Genomic DNA, 22,536 nt, shown 5'->3' with positions numbered 1-22,536 from the left:
GAGAGAGAGAGAGAGAGAGAGAGAGAGAGAGAGAGAGAGAGAGAGAGAGAGAGAGAGAGAGAGAGAGAGAGAGCTAAATGTGAGTAGTCAGTGTTTACAGAAATAGTTTGTAAACAAAGTTACAGGAAGGACACTAAACATGGTATTGTATCAGGCATGATTGGAAAGTGACATGTTATCAGCAGTATGTCTACTCTTTACAATACTGCACAAAGAAAAAAAAAGAAAGAAGACAAAACAGCGCTAGCTTGAATGAAAACCAAGGGGAAAAAAGTGAAAAGATGGAAACAACAAACACATTGAGCTGGTCAGGGTCAGTTGGCATTGGTAAATTTTTTCTTGAGCAGATGATGTGACAGTCAAGCAGACTCTGGAGCACCAAGGGGTCCAAGGCTGGTCTTTAATGTGTGTGTCATGTACATGCATACATTTATACATAATCCAATCTGTCAGTTGTCTTTAGCGCGCCCCTCACAGGGTAACGCAGGGCATTAGATCTCTGACTAAATTTTGTCTGCATGTGTTCAGCAATTAGAGCATAAAGCTTACAAAAAGTTTTTAAAATATTAATACCAGGACTAAATTTACACTTACGTGAGCTTGAAGTGAGCCCCTGATGTTTTCCTACAAATTCTACAAATGTCCCTGATTATAAACAAACAAAACTAGATGTGTCGATATAATGTATCTGTGCATTTAATGTACGTAAATCAAGCAAAAGAAACTTCCATAACCTCTCACTGCTCCTAAATAAACATATAGCTTTAGGTAAAATTGAATTTTACAACATTGTAGGAAATATTTTTAGCGCATCAAAAATCAGGCTTATTAACGTACCAGCAGGCAAGCTAATCCAGCGCAAACTAGTGCATTAAAATTAGTATTTGAGCTTCATAATTTAATACAAAATCGGTGTAACGTTGGTTTGGGTACGACCCTGTGTCTGTAACATGAGGCAGAGTCTCTCGGAAGTAAAGATGTCAACGTCAAATAGCAAAGGCTCTGAAAAAGCTCATCATCTGCAGCACAACATTTACCATGCACTTACTACAGCATGTCTTCACTGTAGAAGAGTCCTGCCTGCGGTCCAGATCTTTTGGCACAAACCGCTCAGCTGGCTCGTGGGATTCAAAATTCTCTTAGTTTTCATTATATCCAAATTTAAAAAGCGTCCCAACATCTCTGGTATCACAGATCTTTAGAATTCACTCAGCAAAAGATAACTGGCTTACGGTAAAACATGCCTATTAGTCCACAAAGACGGAAAAATATCCAAGCATCTTTTGGAGTAATCTGATTTAAAACGAAATAATATACTGCAGACGTGATGCTCCACGAACGTTTAAGCAGATTTGAACAGTTTAGTAACAACTTCTCTCATCAGGCACTTTTAAAAATACACATTTTTTTCACAGCCATTGCAATAAAAGATCAATTTTTCTGCCAAAGGAACTTCAAGGGAAAGGTTCCTGAAAGAACCATACATTTAAGGACATATTACTATAACCACTGATTCTAACAAAGAACTTTTATTTTTAAGAGTGTGTGGACCAAAAATAATTTAAGGCTTTTTTTTTTTAATTCCTAGACCGACGAAATGTGACTTTCATGGTCGCTGCAGCAGATTCAAGTGTATACTTCGCATCTTATCGGCAGCTTGAAGACTTCTCATGCCGATTAGATTAATGCTCATTAAATCTTTATAAGTAATTCCAAATGGAAAGCTTTCAGAACAAAAATCCATTATGCAAAGCAAAGTACAGTGATTTAAAAAAACCAACATATCCCCTTATTCCCTTCAGGTTTTTGAAAGCACATAACTCCCCTGCTGACGATCAAACCATTTGCACGGTCTTTTCACAGATTACGATAAAACATGGCTTTTTTGCTTTTGCACGTCTTTGGAGTTTAGCTGCACAGCAGTTCCAGGGACGCTACGGCAAACGAGAGATTACAGCGACCGTGTCCGGTACTCCAACGGTTTGCGTCTCCATACTTCTTAAGAGATCAGTGTCTCGCTGATGGATCAGAAAGACATCAGACCAGTGTCAGGTGATCCCCCAGCATGAGATATGCCCTAAGAATGACCCACTTACATCTATGTTTTCAGATGAATGGACAAGACATCGTTGCTGAGAGATATTGACCCACGCTTGGCTGGTTTGGTGGATCGATGGCTCCACATCAATGCATCTTCATATCTGCAGCTTAACAACAAGGATTCAAAACAACATTATAAATAAGCATAGTCAGGAAGCACAGCTGGCGTTTGTTTGTAACAGTGTAAATTACATCTATTTGACTGACAGCATCTTACAAAATGAAAATCAAGAGAACGCAGAATATTGGACTGAACCCTGAGCTTTACACTTTGAGAACATTTATGCTACTTTCTTACCAAAGACTTATAGAGAGAACACAAAGAGCACAGATACGTTCTCACAGCAGGTAGATTATAAAAAAGCGTGAAACCTTTCAATGCTACATTAATTTATAAATCACAAATGGAGATGAAACGAAAATGCAGCAGTGGACTGATTTAAAAAAAAGCATACACAAAGGATGACAATTATAACGCCAATGACAACGATATAGTTTTAAAAATCGATAGTCTCACACAATTCCTTTCAAACCTTTTTTTCCCCCCAGCTGATGAACGTTAAAAACATCGAAAGCCAACTAGGCTTTCACTTTTAAAAAGTTCGCGCATTTAAAGCGGCAGGCCACATCATTGCAGCGCATTCAAAACAAACATAACTTTTATCTCGTGTTGGCGTGGAGGCTAATATAGTTATCGTTCACGGTGAGACTCGAACAATACCTCGCGTTGCATCCCGAGGTAAAACGGCGTGCCTGCACGGCTGTTTTTCAACAAAGAGCCAGCGTTTCTCTGAAGCGCTCTGTCCTTCATCCGCAGATGCTGCTTTGACCCAAGATTTTCTTTCTGCGAATCTGCAAGAAAGAAACTAAAGACCTTTTGCTCCTTTCTTTCCAGACAGCACAAATCAATTCACAGCAAACTGAATTGTCAGTCGTCACTCTGGCCTCTCGAATGTTATTTGCAATTGACTTGCAGACCACTTCGTCATTTTTGTGACATTGGTTAACACAAAACTAGTACAATCATAGAGCAACAACACAGTAATGTAAGCTCCGTCCTTACGTGCAGGTCACGGACTCATCTTTACATCAGCTTCATTTTATTATTATTATTATTATTATTATTATTATTATTATTATTATTATTCAGGAGCCCAATTACTTTATTGACTCATGTCTTTCTTTTGCTTTTTACGTACTGACGCACCTCCCTTCCATATAAGGCTAGCATTCTATCAACATTCCAACCTATCTTTTCTTGTTGCTAAGAAACTGAAACAACCTCATTAGTGTTATGTTACGCGGAAAAAAAATAATAATAAAAAAAATAAAAACTGTAATCCTAATGCGATTGTTCCTTTTTGAAGCACAAATGAAATCTTTAGAGGAGGTTGTTAACAAACGTTGTTAATGCTGGATAGCAGGAAAATCTAAATTAGCATATTAATAATGGCACGTGAACACACAGACATCAGTTTTTCCTATCATACCAACATTCTTGTGACTCTGATGCTATTATAAATCACTGCCTTGTTTCACATCATGTCAGAGATTTAAGCAAAACCAAATCATTTTAGAGTATGTGTGTTGGCTTTTTTTTTTCACCAGACAAACATAGCTAAATAAATGCATTTTAAAAATCTATAGAAAGAGACTAATTTACAGGTTAAATTTAGCTGAAAAGACGTGCAAATGAACAATCATTCATATACAGTTCGAATCAAACTAACTAGAGAAAGACAACCAGAAGAAAAAGGTGCAGCGTTCTGCTCCAGACTGGAGCTCAATATAACTTTATTGCAAAAATACAAGTTTGATTTCTAGCACAGCATTTACAACAAATCTGAATCCGTCTGTACTTAAGGTCAAAGACTGAATATCTGTACACACTTATATATACAGCCTTGCTTTTTTGCCATATCTGTTTGTATTTTAACTCTGAAAAAAAGAAGGAAGGGTAAATCAGTCACAGATCCCTGTTATGTCAATAATTACGCCAGGGCAGTGTTACACTGCATATTGGCCAAAAGAAAAAGGAAAAAAACAAAAGAAAAGCTTCAGATAATTCGCCCAGTGGGAATTCAACTCAGAGGCACTCCGATTCACTATAAGGTCCTGATTTATGAAACCATAATACATGCAAAACTGTTCTGGTGAAATAAAAATAGGAGAGCATGTGATCAGTTGAGGTATTTGACATGCTCTAAAATGCATGAAAAAAAAAGTTTGGCCCTGTTTCAATATAAACTACTCTCAGAGTTCACTAGGATGAGTAGGTAACACTTTGATTTCCATGAAATGGCACATTGCACCATCAAACTCAGCTAAAAGCTGTCAACACTTTCAATGTTTCAGACTTAGACTAATTAACCATCTCAAGCCACAAGCTCCTCCTAAACAGCGTTCAAGATATTAAATAAAACAAATATAACCAAAAAAAAGCATTCATTCTCCAGTGGGGAAAACTGAAATCATCTCAACTGAAAACAGCGGTTCTTGAATTTAGCACTATTATAATAAGCATTATTATATGACTGAAAATTTATAAAATGGACACCGGCACCCAGTTACGTTGCCTTTCACAAACCAAGGCACTGCAGAATGTTCTGTCCTTCTGTTCTCGTTCTCTTAAGTCTTTAAAACAGCCTGAAAAAATTTTGCACTTAACAGTTAAATGTAAGATATACTGTATAAACCAAAAAGTTAAACTGCTGCTACTACAAAATATTCCAAATAAAAAGTTCACAACAGGTGTCAATGCTACTATCTGGCAGAACAATACTGTACACAAAAATATCGACAAATGCCAATGAGGTTGTTGAAAGTTGACTGTCGGTACCTGATGTACCTCCGATTACTTGCACACACTGACATTACAGCCCTCTAAATGAAGTAGTTGCACATAAACAGTTTTCCCATAAAAATGGGAGAAGTTACAACAGAGGAACGCTTCTAACTTAACACTTCTGAAGTGCACTAAACTTGAGTTAACATAGTTAAATTACAATCACAGAACTAAGTAAGGTTAGCTTGGAATGCTAATTGGAAACTAAAGCATATTTGTGCATATACGGAGCAGACACTATATCAGCAGGCAAAGTTTGTCAGTCTTGGCGTTTTTGTGTTTGCATCAGTGAAGATGCAGCGGCCCACGCAGCGAAGTGCTCTGTTCTTCAAAGCCAACGGTGGCCAATTAAATTGAACTTAAATCTGCAGAAGTGAATTATCAGTGGAAATGTTCAAAAGCGCAGGGAGTGGACGTCCTCCTTCTAGCATTTAAATGCAGGCAGCTGCGTTTAAAATATGCTTTCGGAAAATGACCACTCCGCATTTACATACAGCACGAGCCAAACATCATTGTCTTTCACTTTAGCCGAAGCAGCTAACAAGAGCTTTCTGCTTTTTGCTGTGTGAAGAGCTTCACAGAATTGGCATGGCCTCTCGCATTTACTTCCAAGTCAGAGAATGAGCGCATTGAAGGATGCGTTTCCTGCATGACTCAGCTGGTCATCCTGTAGTGGTTCATATGGGCTCTGCAGGTCTGGCAGCAGCTTCTAGTGGGCTCAGCTGGGTTCTGCTTGCACAACCCGCAGATATAAACAGGAGGGCCACGGGATGTCCCACCACGTGGTTCTGTCCTTGGGAAGACATGGGCGTCCCTAGCAGCCCTCCAGTCCCTCTCGGGGGGCATATCGAGGCGGAGTGGTTGGGCTGGCGGCTCTAGGTGTGGGTGATGATGGCTGGAGTGCTGTGGGATTGGGGTGGCTGATGTGGATTGTTGGTGGGGCTGTCTGTAAAAGCCATCCATCATCCTGTTTGATGCCGTAGTGCGGCGAGGGTGGGATAGTGTGGCGTAGGCTGCGTCTGGGTAGTTCCGGGGACCTAAGCCCACTGGGGGTCCCGGCCTCACTTGGTGCACAGGGGGCCCAGATGAAACCGACCGACGGGGGGCCCGTGGAAGGGTGCCGTAGCTCATTGCGACATTGTGGTAGTTTTCACGGGAGAAAGTTTCACCCCTGTCAAGCACAGCCAGAAACTTGTTGGCCTTTTGGCAGTCTCCTGCAGAGAGGAGTGAAGAACATTAGAAAAGTTGTTTTTAGCAGTGATGCATCCTGTGTAGGGCTGCATGATTAATTATATCTTGACAATAGCTTGTGACAAATCACAAAGACTGCCATTTGATAATGAATATGGACATAAATAGCTTTTGCTTTTTTCAAAAAATTATATATATATATATATATATATATATATATATATATATATATATATATATATATATATATATATATATATATATATATATATGGTGATTATTAAAACACACACACATATGTTTTATTATTTTTTGGTTTGAACTGTGCAACAAGCACAGAAAACCTGGAGCTAAAATAGGAATAAAAACATTTGAGAGGCATTTATGAGAAAAATGCTACTAGGTTTTTTGTCCAGCCCTTATGCAAGGTCACAAAATTGTTAAATAGATAAACTGAATAGATCTTGCCAGATGAATCATCAACTTCAATGGCATTTTAGGTCCTTTGAGTAGTTTAACGGCAAAAGTGTTAAAACACAAGATCACAGACAACAACACAGATGGCAGCCTCTTGCAGACAGAGAAAAAAAGCATCTGTGTCCGCAGCATGAAGGCTGAAAGTGTGGGTGGGGTGAGATGGTTACCTTTTTGTCCATGAGAGGGCCTCAGTGTCTGCTGGTGCATGTGTGATGGAGGGGCGGGGTGGTTGCGGTGGCTTGGGTGAAGGTACTGGGGCTGCGGTTCGTGAGGGAACATAGGAGGATTGTGGGAAGGAGGGGGTAAAACATGCAAGGAGGTGCTGGAGCGACGTGTGGGGAAATGCACGTTCACATGCTTGGGCATCCTGGAGACATGGGGCTCCTTTATGAAAGAAATAAAAAAAAAAGGAATGAAAAGATGAGAGAGGAGGAGACATAAAAAAATAATAGTTCCATGACAAGAACAGAAATGACAAACACACACATAAACCATTGGTAATTAAGGAACAGATGAACAAAGGACATATAAATAAATGATAAAAATGAAAACTTAAGCTATACTTTAGTGGTTTTCAAACTGGAGTCTGACAAGCACTGATGTCCATGAAGAGATTCCAAGAGATCTGCGAGATGACTGGCTGATTAAAAAAATAAATAACCGAAAAAGTAGTTTCGCAGCTGAAGTGATACGCTGCCTGAAACCACTACGTACTTAAGTCTTTGTCTTCTCCACAGCCACACCAGGTGGCAGTATTCCTCTTTCAAAGTGAGTTCACAAACATGTGACCAAGACCACACTGCCTAAAACCATGACGTAACATTGCATACACACTGAGAAAAGTGCTTGAAAGCTGATTTTGCAGCAAATTAAATGGTGCTAATGTATTCGGAGTGCATAATATGAGGTTTGAGTGTTTGACCGAGTGACTTTAAATTGTGAGACACCCACAAAGCTGCGAGATGGGGGTACATCAGTTCGTCCTCCAATGACAGTCCCACTCAGACTTCGAGCAATTCGTCGCAGGTTCTCGGCACTGTATGATTCATCCTCACCCGGTGGTGCATCATAAGCTGCAGCAGACACAGGCTGCACACACACACACACACACATAATGACACACAGCATTAGCATTTCACATCCCTATCAAATACTAAGACAGATGTACACGTTGTGTTATGACAATTATACACACATCTTATACATAATACTATAAATACTACTGAAATGCAGTTATGCCAACACACCCTCTGAAGTGATTTTGTGCTGTATGCTGGTGTCCTGTAGGCACTCCTCTCGATCTCTGCCGTGGGGGTTTTAGAACGACCAAGCGTGGCAGAGTATCCAGCGTTGTGCTTACGAGAAGCAGCGGGACCTAGAAGAACACTAAGTTTATACATCCTGGTTGCAGAAAGGAGATATATATAAAACACACACATACACTAGATATTTGGACCATTTGGAGAAGTGATATGGAACTGCAATGTGTAAAATAACTGCACACCTTAGAACGTTCAGAAGCCAATCAGATTGAAGTATTTAATGGCTCCATAGTGTGTGTGTATGTTAGGTATGTAATATCGTGATATCATGTTCTAAGAATGCAACGGCCACCACCAATGATTCCAGCATTTCACTAGATTTGTAGCAAGACCTGTTTTCACTGAAGCTTTCCTTCAAAATAAAAGTTTTGCTGTCATTTCCATTAGAATAAAACTTTAAAAGTGCAATATGAAAAGTTCAATATGAACTGACAGCTAGTTGTTTAAATGCAGTCTAAATTCAAAATTGCTTTCAAGTGTAAAAAAAATTGCAAAGTAGTATTTTACATACTGTAGTGTAAAGCAAAAATAATAAACCTATGAAATAAATTTTCATTCATTTTACAGAAGAATAAAAAAAATATATGGCTATTACTGGCTTTGTTATTATTAATAATAATTAAAAAAAAAAATTAAAATTTAACTTCATTGCAATAAATGTTGCATTGTGGACTTCATATAGTTATATTTTATTGTGAGGTTATTATTTTTAATACGTTATCAAATAACTGAAATTTACTGGGGGGGGATTTCAACAGTTATATGGAATCTCAGTGAGATCTTGCTCAAAATTACCTGATCTGTTGGCTAGCTGAGGGCTGGTTGCCTGTGGGGCTCTGGGCATGCTGGGAGCTTTCAAGCTCGCCTGATAAAGTGAGTCCAGCTCTGAAAGCTCCTCGCAGGGTGAGCCACGTCCGGACCGTGCACAATTCTGGGAGTTGTAGTATCGATTGACATTCTCTGCCCATCGCTCCACGGGCATAGGGCCGGCTGGAAGCTGATCCCGTGCAGGTGAAGACAGGGACGGAGGACAGGGAGACGAGGGAGAGCGGAGGTCTGCTGGAAAGTACGGGGAGGACTCCGTCACGGTAGGACGGCCATTAGGACGTTCCAGACTGCGACAGGACCAATTACGCGATGGTGATGGGAGTGATTTCTGACAGGCATCAAAAGCATTGCTGTGGGGGGTGTGGGTCAGGCCGTGGAGAGACTGAGGACGAGGTGGGTTTTGCAGTCCCTCCCCAGGTTTGGATTGATCAGAGACGGAAGGTGTTTGACGAGCACTGAAATGAGAAGGACTAGAGGGCGTATTGTGAGGAACCTCGCAGCCATTCACTGGGATCACAGGCACAGTGGCAGAACTGCGCATACTAGCAGTTTGTACAAGAGAGTTTGTGGTGGTTACAAAGTCTCTGGGGCCCCACGTGTGTGAATGTGGCCTATTCTCTGTCACAGCAAGAGGACTGGAATTGTCCCCTGCATTGTCCTGCTGCTGGCAAAGTGTATCTGTATAGTAAGAGGAGACAGGAGGGCCGGGGGCTTCAGAAATTGGTTTATTTGTAGATTGAGGTTTTGTGTGGAGAGGTGATGGTGGTCTTAATGCATCTTCTGAAACGGCCTTCTCATCCTCTTCTTTAACATTTGTCAGAAGTATTTGGACCGGGACAGACTGCTCACTAAATGCAGAACATGAAAAATAACAATGAGTTTCTGACAATAAATAATGTGAACCTACCTGAGTCGGTATCTTGAATCAGTTCTTGACAATGTCATGCAGTATACAGATTTGTTTCAGCCTCTCTAACAATGTTACCTGAGCAGCTCGTTGGAATATGATCTCTTACACTAACCCAATTTTTAATTCTTTAAAAGGAAGTATTGATCATTATTTTTAAGGCACAATGCATGTTTCCTCTTCCTGTGTGCAGGGCTCCTGGAGCGCACACACACATATATACACAACTGCAGCCAGCAGCAGGTACCTGAGAGGCTGTTTCTGTTCCTTCTCTTCCTCCTGTTGCTTCTGCTGCAGTTCCTGCTGCTGCTGCATGCGCTGCTGCAGACCTCGTGCTCTCCTCATGCACTTTTGCATCCTGCCCTGAGTGTTAGCGCTGCTCTCATGCAAGGTATGCCTGAGTTTAGCTACAACGCAAAAAACAAAACAAAACAAAAAAAGGGCAAAAGAAAAATGAAAGAGATGCAGAAAATAAAGAGCCGAGTCATGGGGCACATGCAAACACACTTTACAAAGAACTGAAATGAAAAGGGTTTTGAAGGGTCCTTAAATATGAGGAAGGGGTTGAGGGGAGGGTCACACAAATTGGAGGTGATGGGGAACCTAGTAAAATCCTTTACACAAATGTTAAATTCTCTCAAGCACAAAATGATTAAATTATAATGAAGTTGACTTAAATCAAAATGAATTGTAGTTCAGCCACTGAACTTAAAAAAAAGCAAATTATACGAGCCTAACATCTCTGTTTAATATGTTTAGAAATAATTACAGAACAAGAATTCTTTCCTCGTCATATGAGCTGCAATCTACTCAACCCTACAGAGGCTCTGGAAACCGTGAGGCAGGGGGGGAGTGAGGTGTAGGTAACACACAGGGGCCAGGCCATGGAAGGTGTGGGTGTGTGTGTGTGTGTGTGTGTGTGTGTGCGTGTGTATACCCCATAAGTGACAAAGCTCAGGGTATGGCATACAAAAGACTTAAAGACAGACTCAAAATGACATTGGTAAGCAAACGTCTTCTACGTCGACCGTAGACAGAAAAAGACAGAAAGCATTTTATTGACATTCATAAAAACAGAATCTAGTTCTTAGTCCTGGGGCTGGATTTATAATTAATGAAAGAAGTTGAGACGTTTTAGGAAATTCATAAGAATGTTTGAAAGCACAATACCAGAAAGAAAAATCTTAAGCTCTGAAACAATTTTTTAATATGTGGAGGCAGACTAAAGAGGTTTGCATGGGATGGTTTAGACAGGCTAGCTGACTGGATAAGTCCACAACAAAAAGAGACAACATATTGTTTGACCACTGTTTAAATGTAATAAATTAATATAAAATTTATTGGTGATAATATAAATAGGATTTGTTAAACAACTTTTATTTATTATCCAAGGGACATAGTGATTGACTAAAGTAGCTCTCTACTAGCACCAAACCTATTTAAAATACAGAGTAGACCTTAAGGCAAGACCTACATTCATTACAGTTACCATAGCACTAAGCCCAGGTTACACTTCTTTAGGGCTCCTGGTGGGTTTCTATGGTTACAGGCAAATCAGCCTGTATCGATATGACCTCACAGCCATAATCAAGAATATTCAGAAAAAGGAGGCATGTGGACCCAGGTATATGCAGATTTAAACCATGACACTACTATTGTCTAAAGGAAGACAATTAAAAAAAAAGTGTATCTGGTGTAGTACCAGTCTTTATATGGAACAGATACAAACAAACACAAACACAGATGTACAGACACACAAACATATAGCAGTAGTGATAGCAGGAGCAGGCTAAGGGCAGGAGTACTTACACATTGCTTCGTTAACCACAGACAGAGCGGCGGCCACCTCTCCTGCCTGTTCCAACCTCAGAGATTGGTCTAACAGAGACTCTGCCTCCAACACACACCTCTCAAAGCCTTCCCCTTTCCCTGCAGGTAACAAACATCATAGCACAGCGCTTTTCAGCAAGGAAACCAGCACACCTGCATTTCACATGCAGTCCCAAGCTCCAAAAGATAAGCCACAGCAGAAACCCAAGGAAATGCATCCGGAGACAGAGCCACTCCCTTCGCCCTTGCATGGCATGCTGATGCCTCACCTTGGTTCTGGAGCTCATCCAGATCCATGAACTTGCTGGGTCTGGGATTGAAGCCCATGGCTGCCTCTTTCTCCTTTTCCTTTCGCCTCTGTAACTCTTGCTCCTTGGCCCGGCGAGCTACTTCCTCCTGTAGCTCATCCAGTTCACTGCGGCCCTCACCTGCTACACACAAACAACATATTAAGGATTTACTGGATAATCTATTGCTGCATTTACACATTTAACCACATTTGTTTTTCTGCTGACACATCGGATACATATCAGACCTTTTTGAATGAGAGAGAGAGAGAGAGAGAGAGAGAGAGAGAGAGAGAGAAAGAGAGAGAGAAAAAGAGATCAAATGAACTTTTATCAATCAACTTTCAAACATCATCTAACCTGCATATAGCATTGCTTTTGTTAACTAAAACAAAATATATTAACAATAACTTTGATAAATTTATTGCTGAAATTAAATATACAAAAACATAACATTTTGACAAATATTTCAAAAAGTTTAAGCTGAAGTATACTACTACTGAATTTTTTGTTTATATATATATATAAAAACCATTGTATCTGATTCTCTTCTTAATTCTGAATCTTTCATCCTTGTCACATCGTTGAGACAGCTGTTGTCTAAACTGAATCAGACCAAAAGTACCTCCTAATAATACAAAAATTTTGCATGACGTCTGATCGATCCCTGCTGTCACATAAACCTGTTACATACACTAATACCTACTATTAATGTAAACACAGTCCTAAGCACATACAAATGGACAGAAGAACAAAAAACGTGTGCATGTCAAAATATTATATTTGTGCATTAAGCCTTACAGTGTGATATCAGCCTAAGAGGCACAAAGTTTGATACGCACAAAATTCTATATAACGAACAGTAGGCGGTGACCAAACACATCTATTCTGGTCACATGAAGAAGCACAAACAGATATAGCAGTTGATAGCTCTCCAGGGCAGACTCATGTTCCTCAGTTTACATAACAGATATACAAAGATAACATTTCACAGAAAGGAACAGGATGTATTTTCCAGCTGATTCTGCTCAATACTGCTTGCTTATTATATAAGGTCCATATACTGAAACAGCAAATAAAGCATGTGACACCTAGTTTAAACATGATTCACTCCGTAAGGTAAAGAACAGGTGAAATCGCCCACATGTTGACTGTATGACGACTATAAACACACAAGTTCATACTGTACACACCTAAACTCATGTGACTGCTGCCCTTGACTGATGCTTTGACATCCTGCAGCAGGGCACTGCTGCTCTTGGATTTGGTGACAGTCTTCCATGACGGGCTGACATCAGGTGGAGGCTTTTTCATTCCTGCCTCTTGTAAGCTGAAAAATGCAGAGAGACAGAACGATGAATAATGTGCTAACAAAGATCCTTATCAGCTCTGACGAGCTTTTTTCTATTATACCTGTGTGTGCCATTACTGGTGCCCTCGCTAACAGGCATGTCCAGGCTGACAGGGCTATTGCTGTTCCTCTCACTGCTCTCATAGCCACTCTCCATCCTCTGGATAAGCCGAGGGGGTTGCTCTGATCCTCGTCTCAGGGGTCCTGGTAGGTCTCGAAAGGTGGTGTGTTCCGATGATGCTGCCAAGACCCCCTGAGGCCCAGTGTCTTCAGACAAGAGAGCTCCTAACGGACTGTACCCGGCCTGCTTGCGGCGTTCCCTGCTAAAGATGCTGTCGATGTTGAGGGCCTCACGCCGAGGCTTCCAGGGCGGACGGTATCGCCCGCCAGAGGAGCTGGACTTGGACTCACTGCTGGTGCTGTCAGCTTCCCAGTCTCTGGCCTTAGTGATGGAGTCGGGTGGCCCGACGGAGCTCGAGGATGATGCGGAAAGCGGCCGGTTATGGATAATGTTGCTCATAGTTTCCTTAAAATCGCGAAGTCGACTGGAGCTAGGTTTAGGTAGGGAACGAGGTACCTGCTGCTCTTTTAAAGTCTCGCCTGTAGAAGAGAGGGAGAGGAAATCATTTTTTAAAAAAAAGAGGAAGGAGGAATGTTATTTTTACATAACCTAATATTACTGTACACAGCCAGTACAAGCAACAGTGATGACTAAAGCAGCTCGCATTTATTGTCCAACATGCTACTCGATCCACTAATGAGCTGTCAGAGCATCAATCAACTGACCACAGTTACGGATTATTAACCAGGTTTCCATTAAAGTAACACGGCGGTGTTTGCATTGTGGTATGGTGACAGCATTACATTGCTTAAGTGCATACCTTCACTGTGGTAGCCGGCAGACAACACCTCATCTGTTTTAGAGCAACGACTCCTTGAATCAACCCGGGCCTCAAATTTTCGTGGTCTGCTGGCACTTCGTTTCCGGTCCAAAACTCCTCCCTTTCTGTCTAAGACTCCATCTTTTCTGAGAGTGTGGCGCTGCAATTGATCGCTGTCTGGACCTTCATAAATGAGCAACAACCAAAGTCAATGTTTGAGCACTTTGTTTTACAGTATGTGTACTACAACCAAATGAGTGGAAACACAAGATACTTAGCATTTCCATATGCTTACTATGTATGTACTGGTGTAGTTAGTTAATGCACAAAATAAGTTAAGCAGTACTCTAGTTGGTGGGTACCAAGGTACCTGAATTGATGCTAGATGGTACATAGTAAGTATATAGAAACAGGACTGTAAAATAAAGTGGACATTAAACACATTTATTTGTAAGTACTACACATTTACCACGTGTATAGCAAGTACAGTATGTGTCTTGTTTGTTACCGGTGATGGAGATTTACCTCTAATCAAAGGACCGGCTTTACTGACGAGATGCACATGAATATATAGTACAATTCTTTTGCCCAGCCCTAACTGTAAAATAAAGTGCTATGGAGAAGTAGGAATACAGGTAGGCCAACAATAACATTGAACCGAGGCACTCAGAGACGCTCAAAACACTTAATCATGAGCTGCTCGTGTGTAATTGAAAACAGCGCTGTGCTTTATTCCAAAACACTCAAGCACATATTTCTTTAATTATATCAAAGCATTATCGACACAAAACATTTCAAATTAAGTTTACTTCTTTATAGATCAACTCAGTGGCAATATACCTAATATGGTGTCTCTGATTCTAGTGTGATTCTAGAGTGTGCAAACTGTCATACCTGTGGTTTCCAGGCTGCTGTGGGAGGCTGAGTCGTTGTCCGGGTTACAGATGACGGTTCCCTGGGAGTCAGAGGAGAAGTGGGAAGCCATAGACTCGTGGTGGGAGTGTGAATGCTTATAGCTGTAGCTGTCTGTGGAGGAGTCTGTCCGTGTGTCGCTGGAAATTGATGGCTCACGGCCTGACAAAACAAACACAAGATCAGATGTTTATAACTGAGGCCACCAACCAGGGAACCCATATTGCTTTAAAAATTAGATTACGGTATTTTCAGCCAAAACCTGTGACTGGGGAAAAAAAAGTTTTGAAAGGTGACAGGGCACCGCCAGGTAATCTAGGTGGATGTTTAGTCGGGTCAAAGGGGCCCATCCCAAATACCTATTTTGTTCTGGTCCCTAGATATAACTCAGATTATGATAATGTTTAAGTGGTCAGTTACTTTACTCCTTGCAATGAAAACCTGTAAATGTTTTTTACAATTATGAATTGCTGAATATTTTACTGTTAAAAAATGTCACATCACATGAACACATTTTATTAATACAGATTTTTATATATATTTTATATATATTATACATAATGCATGAAATGGATGATGTACTACTCAAGTCCATGTGGATCACATTATTTAAGTAGCATTAAGGTATGCTAGACTGATTTTTTTTTTTTTTTTTTTTTGTGTATTACCTTATGCACCATTTATTCATGACTACTGGCTATGTTTTATTGAGCAGGCCACTTATGATGAACTAATACCACCTGTATTAGTCATAGAGGTTATCTGTATATTTTAAATGTACAAAGCAGACTTTGGTAGTTCAAGTAGTGCAAATGGTAGTGCAAGTACCTGAATCTTCACTGTCGTAGTATGCTTTAGTGTAGTGATGTAGATCTAGACGAGAAGCCAAATCCTGAGCTGACACTGGTGTCCCCCTGGGGTCAGCATAGAGCAGCAACAGTGGCTGGTAATGTCCCTTTATACAGCGGGACACCACATCCTTCCACTTGGGCCCAATCTGTGAGACAGAAAATAAGAAGAAGATCGAGAGAGTTTAGTTTTTAAGTAGTTCAAATAGTACATTGGACAGATTTTCCAAAATTAATCCCTGAAATCCCAAACAAACATTACTCTCACCTAGTGAAAAACAAAACCAAAAACACTTAAAATGTCCTAGATACCCTGAATAACAAAGCAGCGACTGAAACACAAGCCCGACACGTTTCCGTCATTTTCACACCAATCTTACCCCCAAGACTCCAACTTTCCAGATAGACTTTCTCTACGCTTCCTCCATAAACAGACAGGATGCATGAGCGAGACGCAGTAACAGACAAGCGTGCACGAAAACGTGAAAGCGTGAGGACGGTCAGCTTTAGTGTGTGTGTGTGTGTGCGTGTGTGTTTGTTTGCGGTGGACTATCATGGCGGTTTCTGTCTGTAGGCCACACCCTGCCACTGTCCAGCTGGGGTTGTAAACAATAGTGGGATATCCTTGTTTTCAGAGGGCTTTTGTAGGAGCTCTGCGCAGCTCACGTGCAGGTCAGCATAGGCTTGCCAGAACCCACAGAAAAAGCTGCTTCGTTTGCAACTGTCTAGGATCCACAGCCCTGCTCGGCTATTATGAAGATAAAATTCTGCAAGTTTAGAACTAAGGGAATGACACACCACTCTGAGTGACATAACACACATTATTTGTTTTTCCGAGCAGCTTTAATACTTGCTGTAATTACACAGTAAATGTATCGTTGTAAAAAGTAGGGATGTACCAATATAATGGTACCACATCAATCATCAACCAATATCAGAGATTGGTGATAAAGCTGATAAAGAGCATTTAATTGAGCATTTCTTTGCTCTTTTTCTATCCAGGTGTCATACTATACATCATAAAATGTTTCATTTCTTTTTTATTTAGGTAAAACAGTATAGATTTTCATATTTAAATAAGTCACTGTAGCTCTATTTTGAGAGTATCAGCTGGATGGAAACTCTTTATGCTGTTCTGTGTCAGCTGAGACAGACGGATAGGTTTTCTATGTGTATTAGAGATGAAGAATTGCTGATTAAAGTGGTTATTTTTGTTTTCTTTGCATACAAAAAGTATTCTTGTTGCTTTACAAAATTCAGATTGAACCACTGATGGTACCTTTACAGTGGGACAGACAAAAGCCTACAGGGTTTTCATCCAAAGTATCTTAAATTGTATTTTAAAGATGATCTAAGCTCTTACAGGTCTGGAACGACACGTGCGGTAAGTGATTAATGACAAAATTATCATTTTGGGGTGGACCCTTTAATACATTACAATATATTTTATACTAAAATTCTGAATTTAGAATTTAAAATAGCTGAAATTTGTTTTCTATCTGATTTCCATTGTAATATATTTTATAATTTAATGTATAATTTCTATTCATGTGATGGAGTCTTTACTGTAGATACTGATCAATTTAATGCAGGGGTCATCAAACTTGATCCCGGAGGGCTGGTGTTCTGCAGAGTTTAGCTCAAACTTGCCTCAACACACCTGCCTGGAAGTTCCAAGTATAACAGACCTTAATTAGCTACTCCAAGTGTGTTTGATTAGGGTTGGAGGTAAATTCTGCAGGTAACTAGCACTCCAGATTTAATGCATCCATGTTGAATAGAACTATAAGAAAAAATGTATGCTATTTTATATTGTTGGCATGAGCCATATTTGGGCATAAGTTACTGTCGTTCACTTGCTATAAGCATTGCTCCATTCTTGTCTTTATGTTATGACAATATACAGAATATGCACTAATGACTATTGACATGCACTGAGTTACTGGCATGTGCGCATATACCTGCACAAACAAACACAGACTCTTAAGTGGTGAGTCAACAAGCTGTCGAATTATGTAAAACAGCACACACACATACATTCACCCACCCACCCACCACATGCTGGGAGCCTGTGGGGCACTGCTAAATAACGAGCCAACACATTGGTCTATCCCAGTTAATGATTCTACACAAACTCCCCGTGGACAGAGCAAGCAAGGAACATTAGATCAGGGCATGTATAAATAAAGCCCTATGAAGAACCCTGGCAAACCGGCAAGCTAGGGGCTGCATTTTTCACCTTCACCGATTACACAAAAAACAGATGATTACCTCTTTCACATGAGCGTCATCGAAGTAAATCCACTTGCGGATTTTGGTTTGGAAGAAAAAAGTAGAGTAGTGTTTGCCATAGTAACAGACCACGCCCACAAGGTAGAGCTCCGCCTGTTTGGCCTTGTCCTCTGTCACTCGGTAGAACAGCTATGGGTGAAACGAAGGACGAGAGCTTGCTTATTACTCATAAATACAAACACATTTACATACAAACACAAAAGCAGAACCATGCAAACAAACCATTACAAAGATGACCTATTTTAAGTGACCATGAGATCTTTCAAAGGCATTAAAAACATCTGCGTTGGAGATTATCAAAACCCCACTCTTGAACTCTAGATGCATTTCAGTTTAAAAGAATCATTTGTTTAGGCCTTTTAAAATGGTTTACATTTCACACTGAAATGTGAACCCAGTACTTAGTGAAATGCAAACCCACTTAGGACACCTTGTGCCCACCCTGTGTCCTGAGCAAGCCTGAAATCAGTGGCAGAAAGTTGCTTTTATGTGTGAGTCATTGTCACTGACGCAACAAGTTTGACGAGTTCTGCCTGTAATTCCCATGTGCGTCGCAGTGATCTCAGAGCTGCAGCACTGCTGTTTGGAGCAGACTGCATTTATCACCATCTATCTAACAGTCAAAAGCTTCTGTTTTTAGCTGTGAATTTGTTCATCTATTAACCAATGTATATCAGCAGGACTGTGTGTAGCTTGTGGTATATTTTAACTACTGGCCCGGTGCATATCTTACATCTCCAAGCCGCAGGACAGTGCCCAGGCTATGAATGACATCTTCTGCCAGGTCAGAATGGTCTGAGTCCCACACCAGGCCAATGGTGATGATCTCTGGAGAGTTCATGAGGACACGGCGAATACGGAGCTTCTCTCCACAGTTGCCCTGTAGTAAAGAAAAAGGGAGAGGAATCTCTTAGCTATTACCATTAACTCCCATTCCCCTGCCCAAACTTACACCATCACCCTTATACAGGTCATAAATCACAGAAGAACACTCATATTTTGTGTGTGTGTTTAGACTGCATGTGAAGCATGTCTGAGGGTCAAGATAACATGCCTGTTTCAGATCTACACGCATTGCTCTCCAACTTTCAAATGTGTTCAATTCAAAGAGAAATCTCGCCATAGCGCCAAATCTCAAAAAGTGTTTTCTGCCATTGATACTCGTAAAAAACATAAGCAAATCATCTAATAATGTGAGGATTCATTATTAAAAGAATGTCTCTGAGAAGTCAACATTTACGTTAGGTTATGCTTTATTTAGAAAAATATGTTTGCCAATAGGAATTAAAAAAACATGAATATAAGAAGTTTCCTATGCTCAAAATGTAAAAATATGATAAAAACAGTAAAGGTAAAAAAATAATAAATAAATAAATATTTCAGCAGCCTTTATTCCGGAGTATAGTGTGACATAACCTTTTCAATTCTGATTTTTTTTTTTGTTGAAACCATTATACTAATTTTTAGGATTTTTTTGATTTATAGAAAGTTAAAAACAGCATTTATTTGAAAAAAAAATATCTTGGTAACATGGTAAACCTTTACTCTCACTTTTGTAAAATAAAAAAAAAAAATCCTACTGACTTATGTCTTTTTGCCTCTTAAGCAAATATATCTTGTTTCAAGGATGTTTAGATGTTCGCTGGAAAACAAGACAAAATACTGATTATGAAGATATTTTTTTGCATTGTGATAAGCTGTCATCCCTTATCCAAGGAAATCCTGATCTGACATGAAAACAAGTGTGCGTGTTTTGCGTAAGAAGTTGGTCCTCCTCAGGGCCACGAGACAAATTAACATTCCACTGATTGCGTCCTGTTTTGACCCAGCGATTACTTAATGGCCACAATCCTATTCAAACCCAGACAAGCGCCACATCCACACACACACACACACACACATTCCCAGGCTTCATTATGCCTAATTAGCACTTGATTTGATAGAGCTGAGTGTGTGGCGGAGTGTGGTAATGCTAACCGGGCAGTTGCGCAGGTCTCCCACAGTGCTGGCGTTCCTCAGCAGCTCTCCGAACATATCTGGGGTGGGCTTCTCCCGGCATTCCAGCATCCGCACTGCCTGGTTGCTGTAGCATAACCAACACATGTCACACATTAAGATAGCACAAGCAATACACTGCAGCTATCATATCCGTAATTATGGGTGAAGTGTTTGTATTTGTTGGCTTTGATTTAGTAAACATGAAAACAGCCTATAATTACTGAATTAATTTAAAAATTAAAAATGGGTTTTATGAAACTAACTTAAACGACACACTTTAAGTTGTGTTTGCGTACAGTGTTCTTTGTATTCAAAAGTGTGTTCAGAGAGGTCACCCTCCAGACCGATCTGATCTTATTGTTGCAGCAGAGGTCACTGAATCTCAAAGACACTGCAACACTGCGTGCCTGGAGCAAACGTCGCAGCTCAGGCAGATTTCAGAGAGACAGCCGTGCCAATGTCACAGTGTTACCTGGACAGGCTCCTCTGAGTGAGTGTGTGTAGACATTAAAAAAAAATCTCTTCAAAATTGCCATGCACTAACTACGAACATTAAAACTCAATAAATATATTATTATACAATTATTATAAAAATCTTTTAGTTCATAAATTTTTTCCTGGTGGAGAGTCATGTTGAGCCTTTTATGAACACATCTTTGAACGAACATCATTTGAATTTTATATTAATGGGCCAAGCTGCTACATCTACTGGTATTAATAAACAGCCTACATTAAGACTAATAAACAGTTTCAAAGGCATCTGAACTGAATCAGTAGGCAGCATTTCAAGGTATCACAAGCCTGCTCATCAAGGCAGTCCCAAAAGTAAATTAAAAATTAATTTCCAAAATAATTAAAGAAGGTATTCCTGACTGCTTTTTTCTTAAAATCTGTGTTAAGTATATTTATTCTCATCAAAATATTAAATAATATAGTGTTGCATGTATTTTAACTAATTTGAATCAGCATCAAAATTATAAATAGTATAGTTTTATCATTAGCGACAAACCATACTGATTAGCAAAATGATATGTATTATTATTATTTTTGTAATCATTTATCAATCCATTAGCTGTAATACTTGACAGTGCTCTGGTTCAAAGACACAGCGAGTCAATGTCCTTGTGCAGAAGAAAGCGCTTCTGCACTGCAATGTCAGTTATTATCATAAAAAGCCTCCTTAATCACAGAGCTGCATGCTGGAATATTCATGAAGTCCTTTCATCGCCGTTGTGCTTACGAATGTTTGTTCACAATGCTAAGTATCTGCTCCACTGGCAGGCTGAATGCAGTAATCCAGTCTGCGACCGCAAATGCGCAGCTCTAAAAGCAGATGCTGACAACATTTGACTGCAGAGTTCAAGGGGAGCTGCTCTAACGTGAGGCTAAGCTTCGTATCTGGCCGCTCATCACCCATGATTAAAAGCAGTGGCACTGCTGTCCAGGAGACCTAGAGTAATATTTAAGCTGGCTGTTGCCATGTGCTCTTGGCCATTGAGGGAATCTCTCTCTGTTCTGATTGATTTCGCTGTGTTTGATGTGGCAGAGAGCTCATTTGCTCAGCTGGAGAAGAGTATAGGACATGATGTTTTCTGTGCCATGCACAGAGTGGCCCTTTTCGGTCCCAGCTTTCAAAATGACCTCATTCTTTAGCGTCACTCATTTTTGTGCATGTGTATGTGCTGCAGGGATGATTTTGCTCACCACAGAGAGGTGGTGGAGATGTAGTGGACCATCTGAATAAAGGGCAGGGGGTCTGAGGAGGCTCCACAGTTGCTGCACACGCACTAAATGCGAACAAAAAAGCAAAAGCTGTTAAAAAAAATCTTTTCTACACAAATGGAAAGAGTGGTAAGCATTATTTTAGGTCAAAAACTAGCTGCATTCAAAATTGCTGACAACACAAATGAACAAATTTACAAATGAGGAAATTCATTTCTATGTTTTATGACTTTCCTATCACATATATGAACTTTAAATACGTGATGGCTTTTTAAAGATGTATTTACAGGGATATCACTTACAAAGAGGCATCGGTTTAAAAGTAAACCCATAAAAAACATGTGCATGATACATTGATGCACGTTATTATAAAAGATCAATGATCATTGAAAAAATTACAAATATTTACATGTCACAATGTAGACAGGTCAGACCATGAGCCAAATAAATGCTGATGTGTAATATGTTGTTTTAATTTTCCACCAACAAATATTGTGTATCATTTAGAAATGAGCACTGAGAAATAATTACATATTGCCTTCAAAAAGATCGCTACTTGTTAATAAAGAGGCTTCACCTGCTCAAAAAGTGTCATGGCAAACTTCTGGTGAGGGATGCAGTGTTTCGCCGTGCAGATGTCCTCCTTGGTCTCATCAGAGATGTGAAAGTGGATCCTCATGAGGATATTCTCCTGTGAGAGAGAGAGACTTACTGCTTAATTATTATCAATCACTGTGTTAGAATT

The 22,536-nt window shown here is 40.0% G+C and overlaps 1 protein-coding gene and 1 long non-coding RNA gene across 10 annotated transcripts in view; both read right to left on the bottom strand.

Moving 5' to 3' along the window:
* Window positions 1-126: 126 nt before the first annotated feature.
* Window positions 127-3,064, bottom strand: LOC122356873. The gene is made up of 3 exons (XR_006252393.1): window positions 2,822-3,064; window positions 2,097-2,207; window positions 127-2,018 (listed from the first exon to the last, which is right to left on the bottom strand). It is a non-coding gene; the product is annotated as an uncharacterized LOC122356873 (long non-coding RNA).
* A 795-nt stretch (window positions 3,065-3,859) lies between these two features.
* Window positions 3,860-22,536, bottom strand: part of usp54a (ubiquitin specific peptidase 54a) — a 46,064-nt gene continuing 27,387 nt past the window's right edge. For 5 of the 9 annotated variants that reach the window (XM_043255243.1, XM_043255240.1, XM_043255241.1 and 2 more), the window contains 18 exons: window positions 22,369-22,482; window positions 21,774-21,856; window positions 20,049-20,154; window positions 18,805-18,951; window positions 18,051-18,200; window positions 15,760-15,928; window positions 14,914-15,093; window positions 14,020-14,202; window positions 13,201-13,738; window positions 12,981-13,117; window positions 11,770-11,931; window positions 11,480-11,599; window positions 9,918-10,077; window positions 8,731-9,611; window positions 7,861-7,988; window positions 7,565-7,702; window positions 6,781-6,997; window positions 3,860-6,159 (listed from right to left, as the gene is read on the bottom strand). In XM_043255243.1, the coding sequence (XP_043111178.1) occupies window positions 5,600-6,159; window positions 6,781-6,997; window positions 7,565-7,702; window positions 7,861-7,988; window positions 8,731-9,611; window positions 9,918-10,077; window positions 11,480-11,599; window positions 11,770-11,931; window positions 12,981-13,117; window positions 13,201-13,738; window positions 14,020-14,202; window positions 14,914-15,093; window positions 15,760-15,928; window positions 18,051-18,200; window positions 18,805-18,951; window positions 20,049-20,154; window positions 21,774-21,856; window positions 22,369-22,482 (4,173 nt within the window). In that variant the 3' untranslated portion in view covers window positions 3,860-5,599. Of the gene's footprint in view, window positions 6,160-6,780; window positions 6,998-7,564; window positions 7,703-7,860; window positions 7,989-8,730; window positions 9,612-9,917; window positions 10,078-11,479; window positions 11,600-11,769; window positions 11,932-12,980; window positions 13,118-13,200; window positions 13,739-14,019; window positions 14,203-14,913; window positions 15,094-15,759; window positions 15,929-18,050; window positions 18,201-18,804; window positions 18,952-20,048; window positions 20,155-21,773; window positions 21,857-22,368; window positions 22,483-22,536 lie in introns of those variants that run through there. The other 4 variants (XM_043255245.1, XM_043255246.1, XM_043255247.1 and 1 more) reach the window with 4 other exon arrangements.

This window comes from Puntigrus tetrazona, chromosome 13, assembly GCF_018831695.1.
Source record: "Puntigrus tetrazona isolate hp1 chromosome 13, ASM1883169v1, whole genome shotgun sequence".
Lineage (NCBI taxonomy): Eukaryota > Metazoa > Chordata > Actinopteri > Cypriniformes > Cyprinidae > Puntigrus > Puntigrus tetrazona.
Note: the sequence above shows the minus strand (reverse complement) of the source record. Positions and strands in the feature narration are given on the sequence as shown.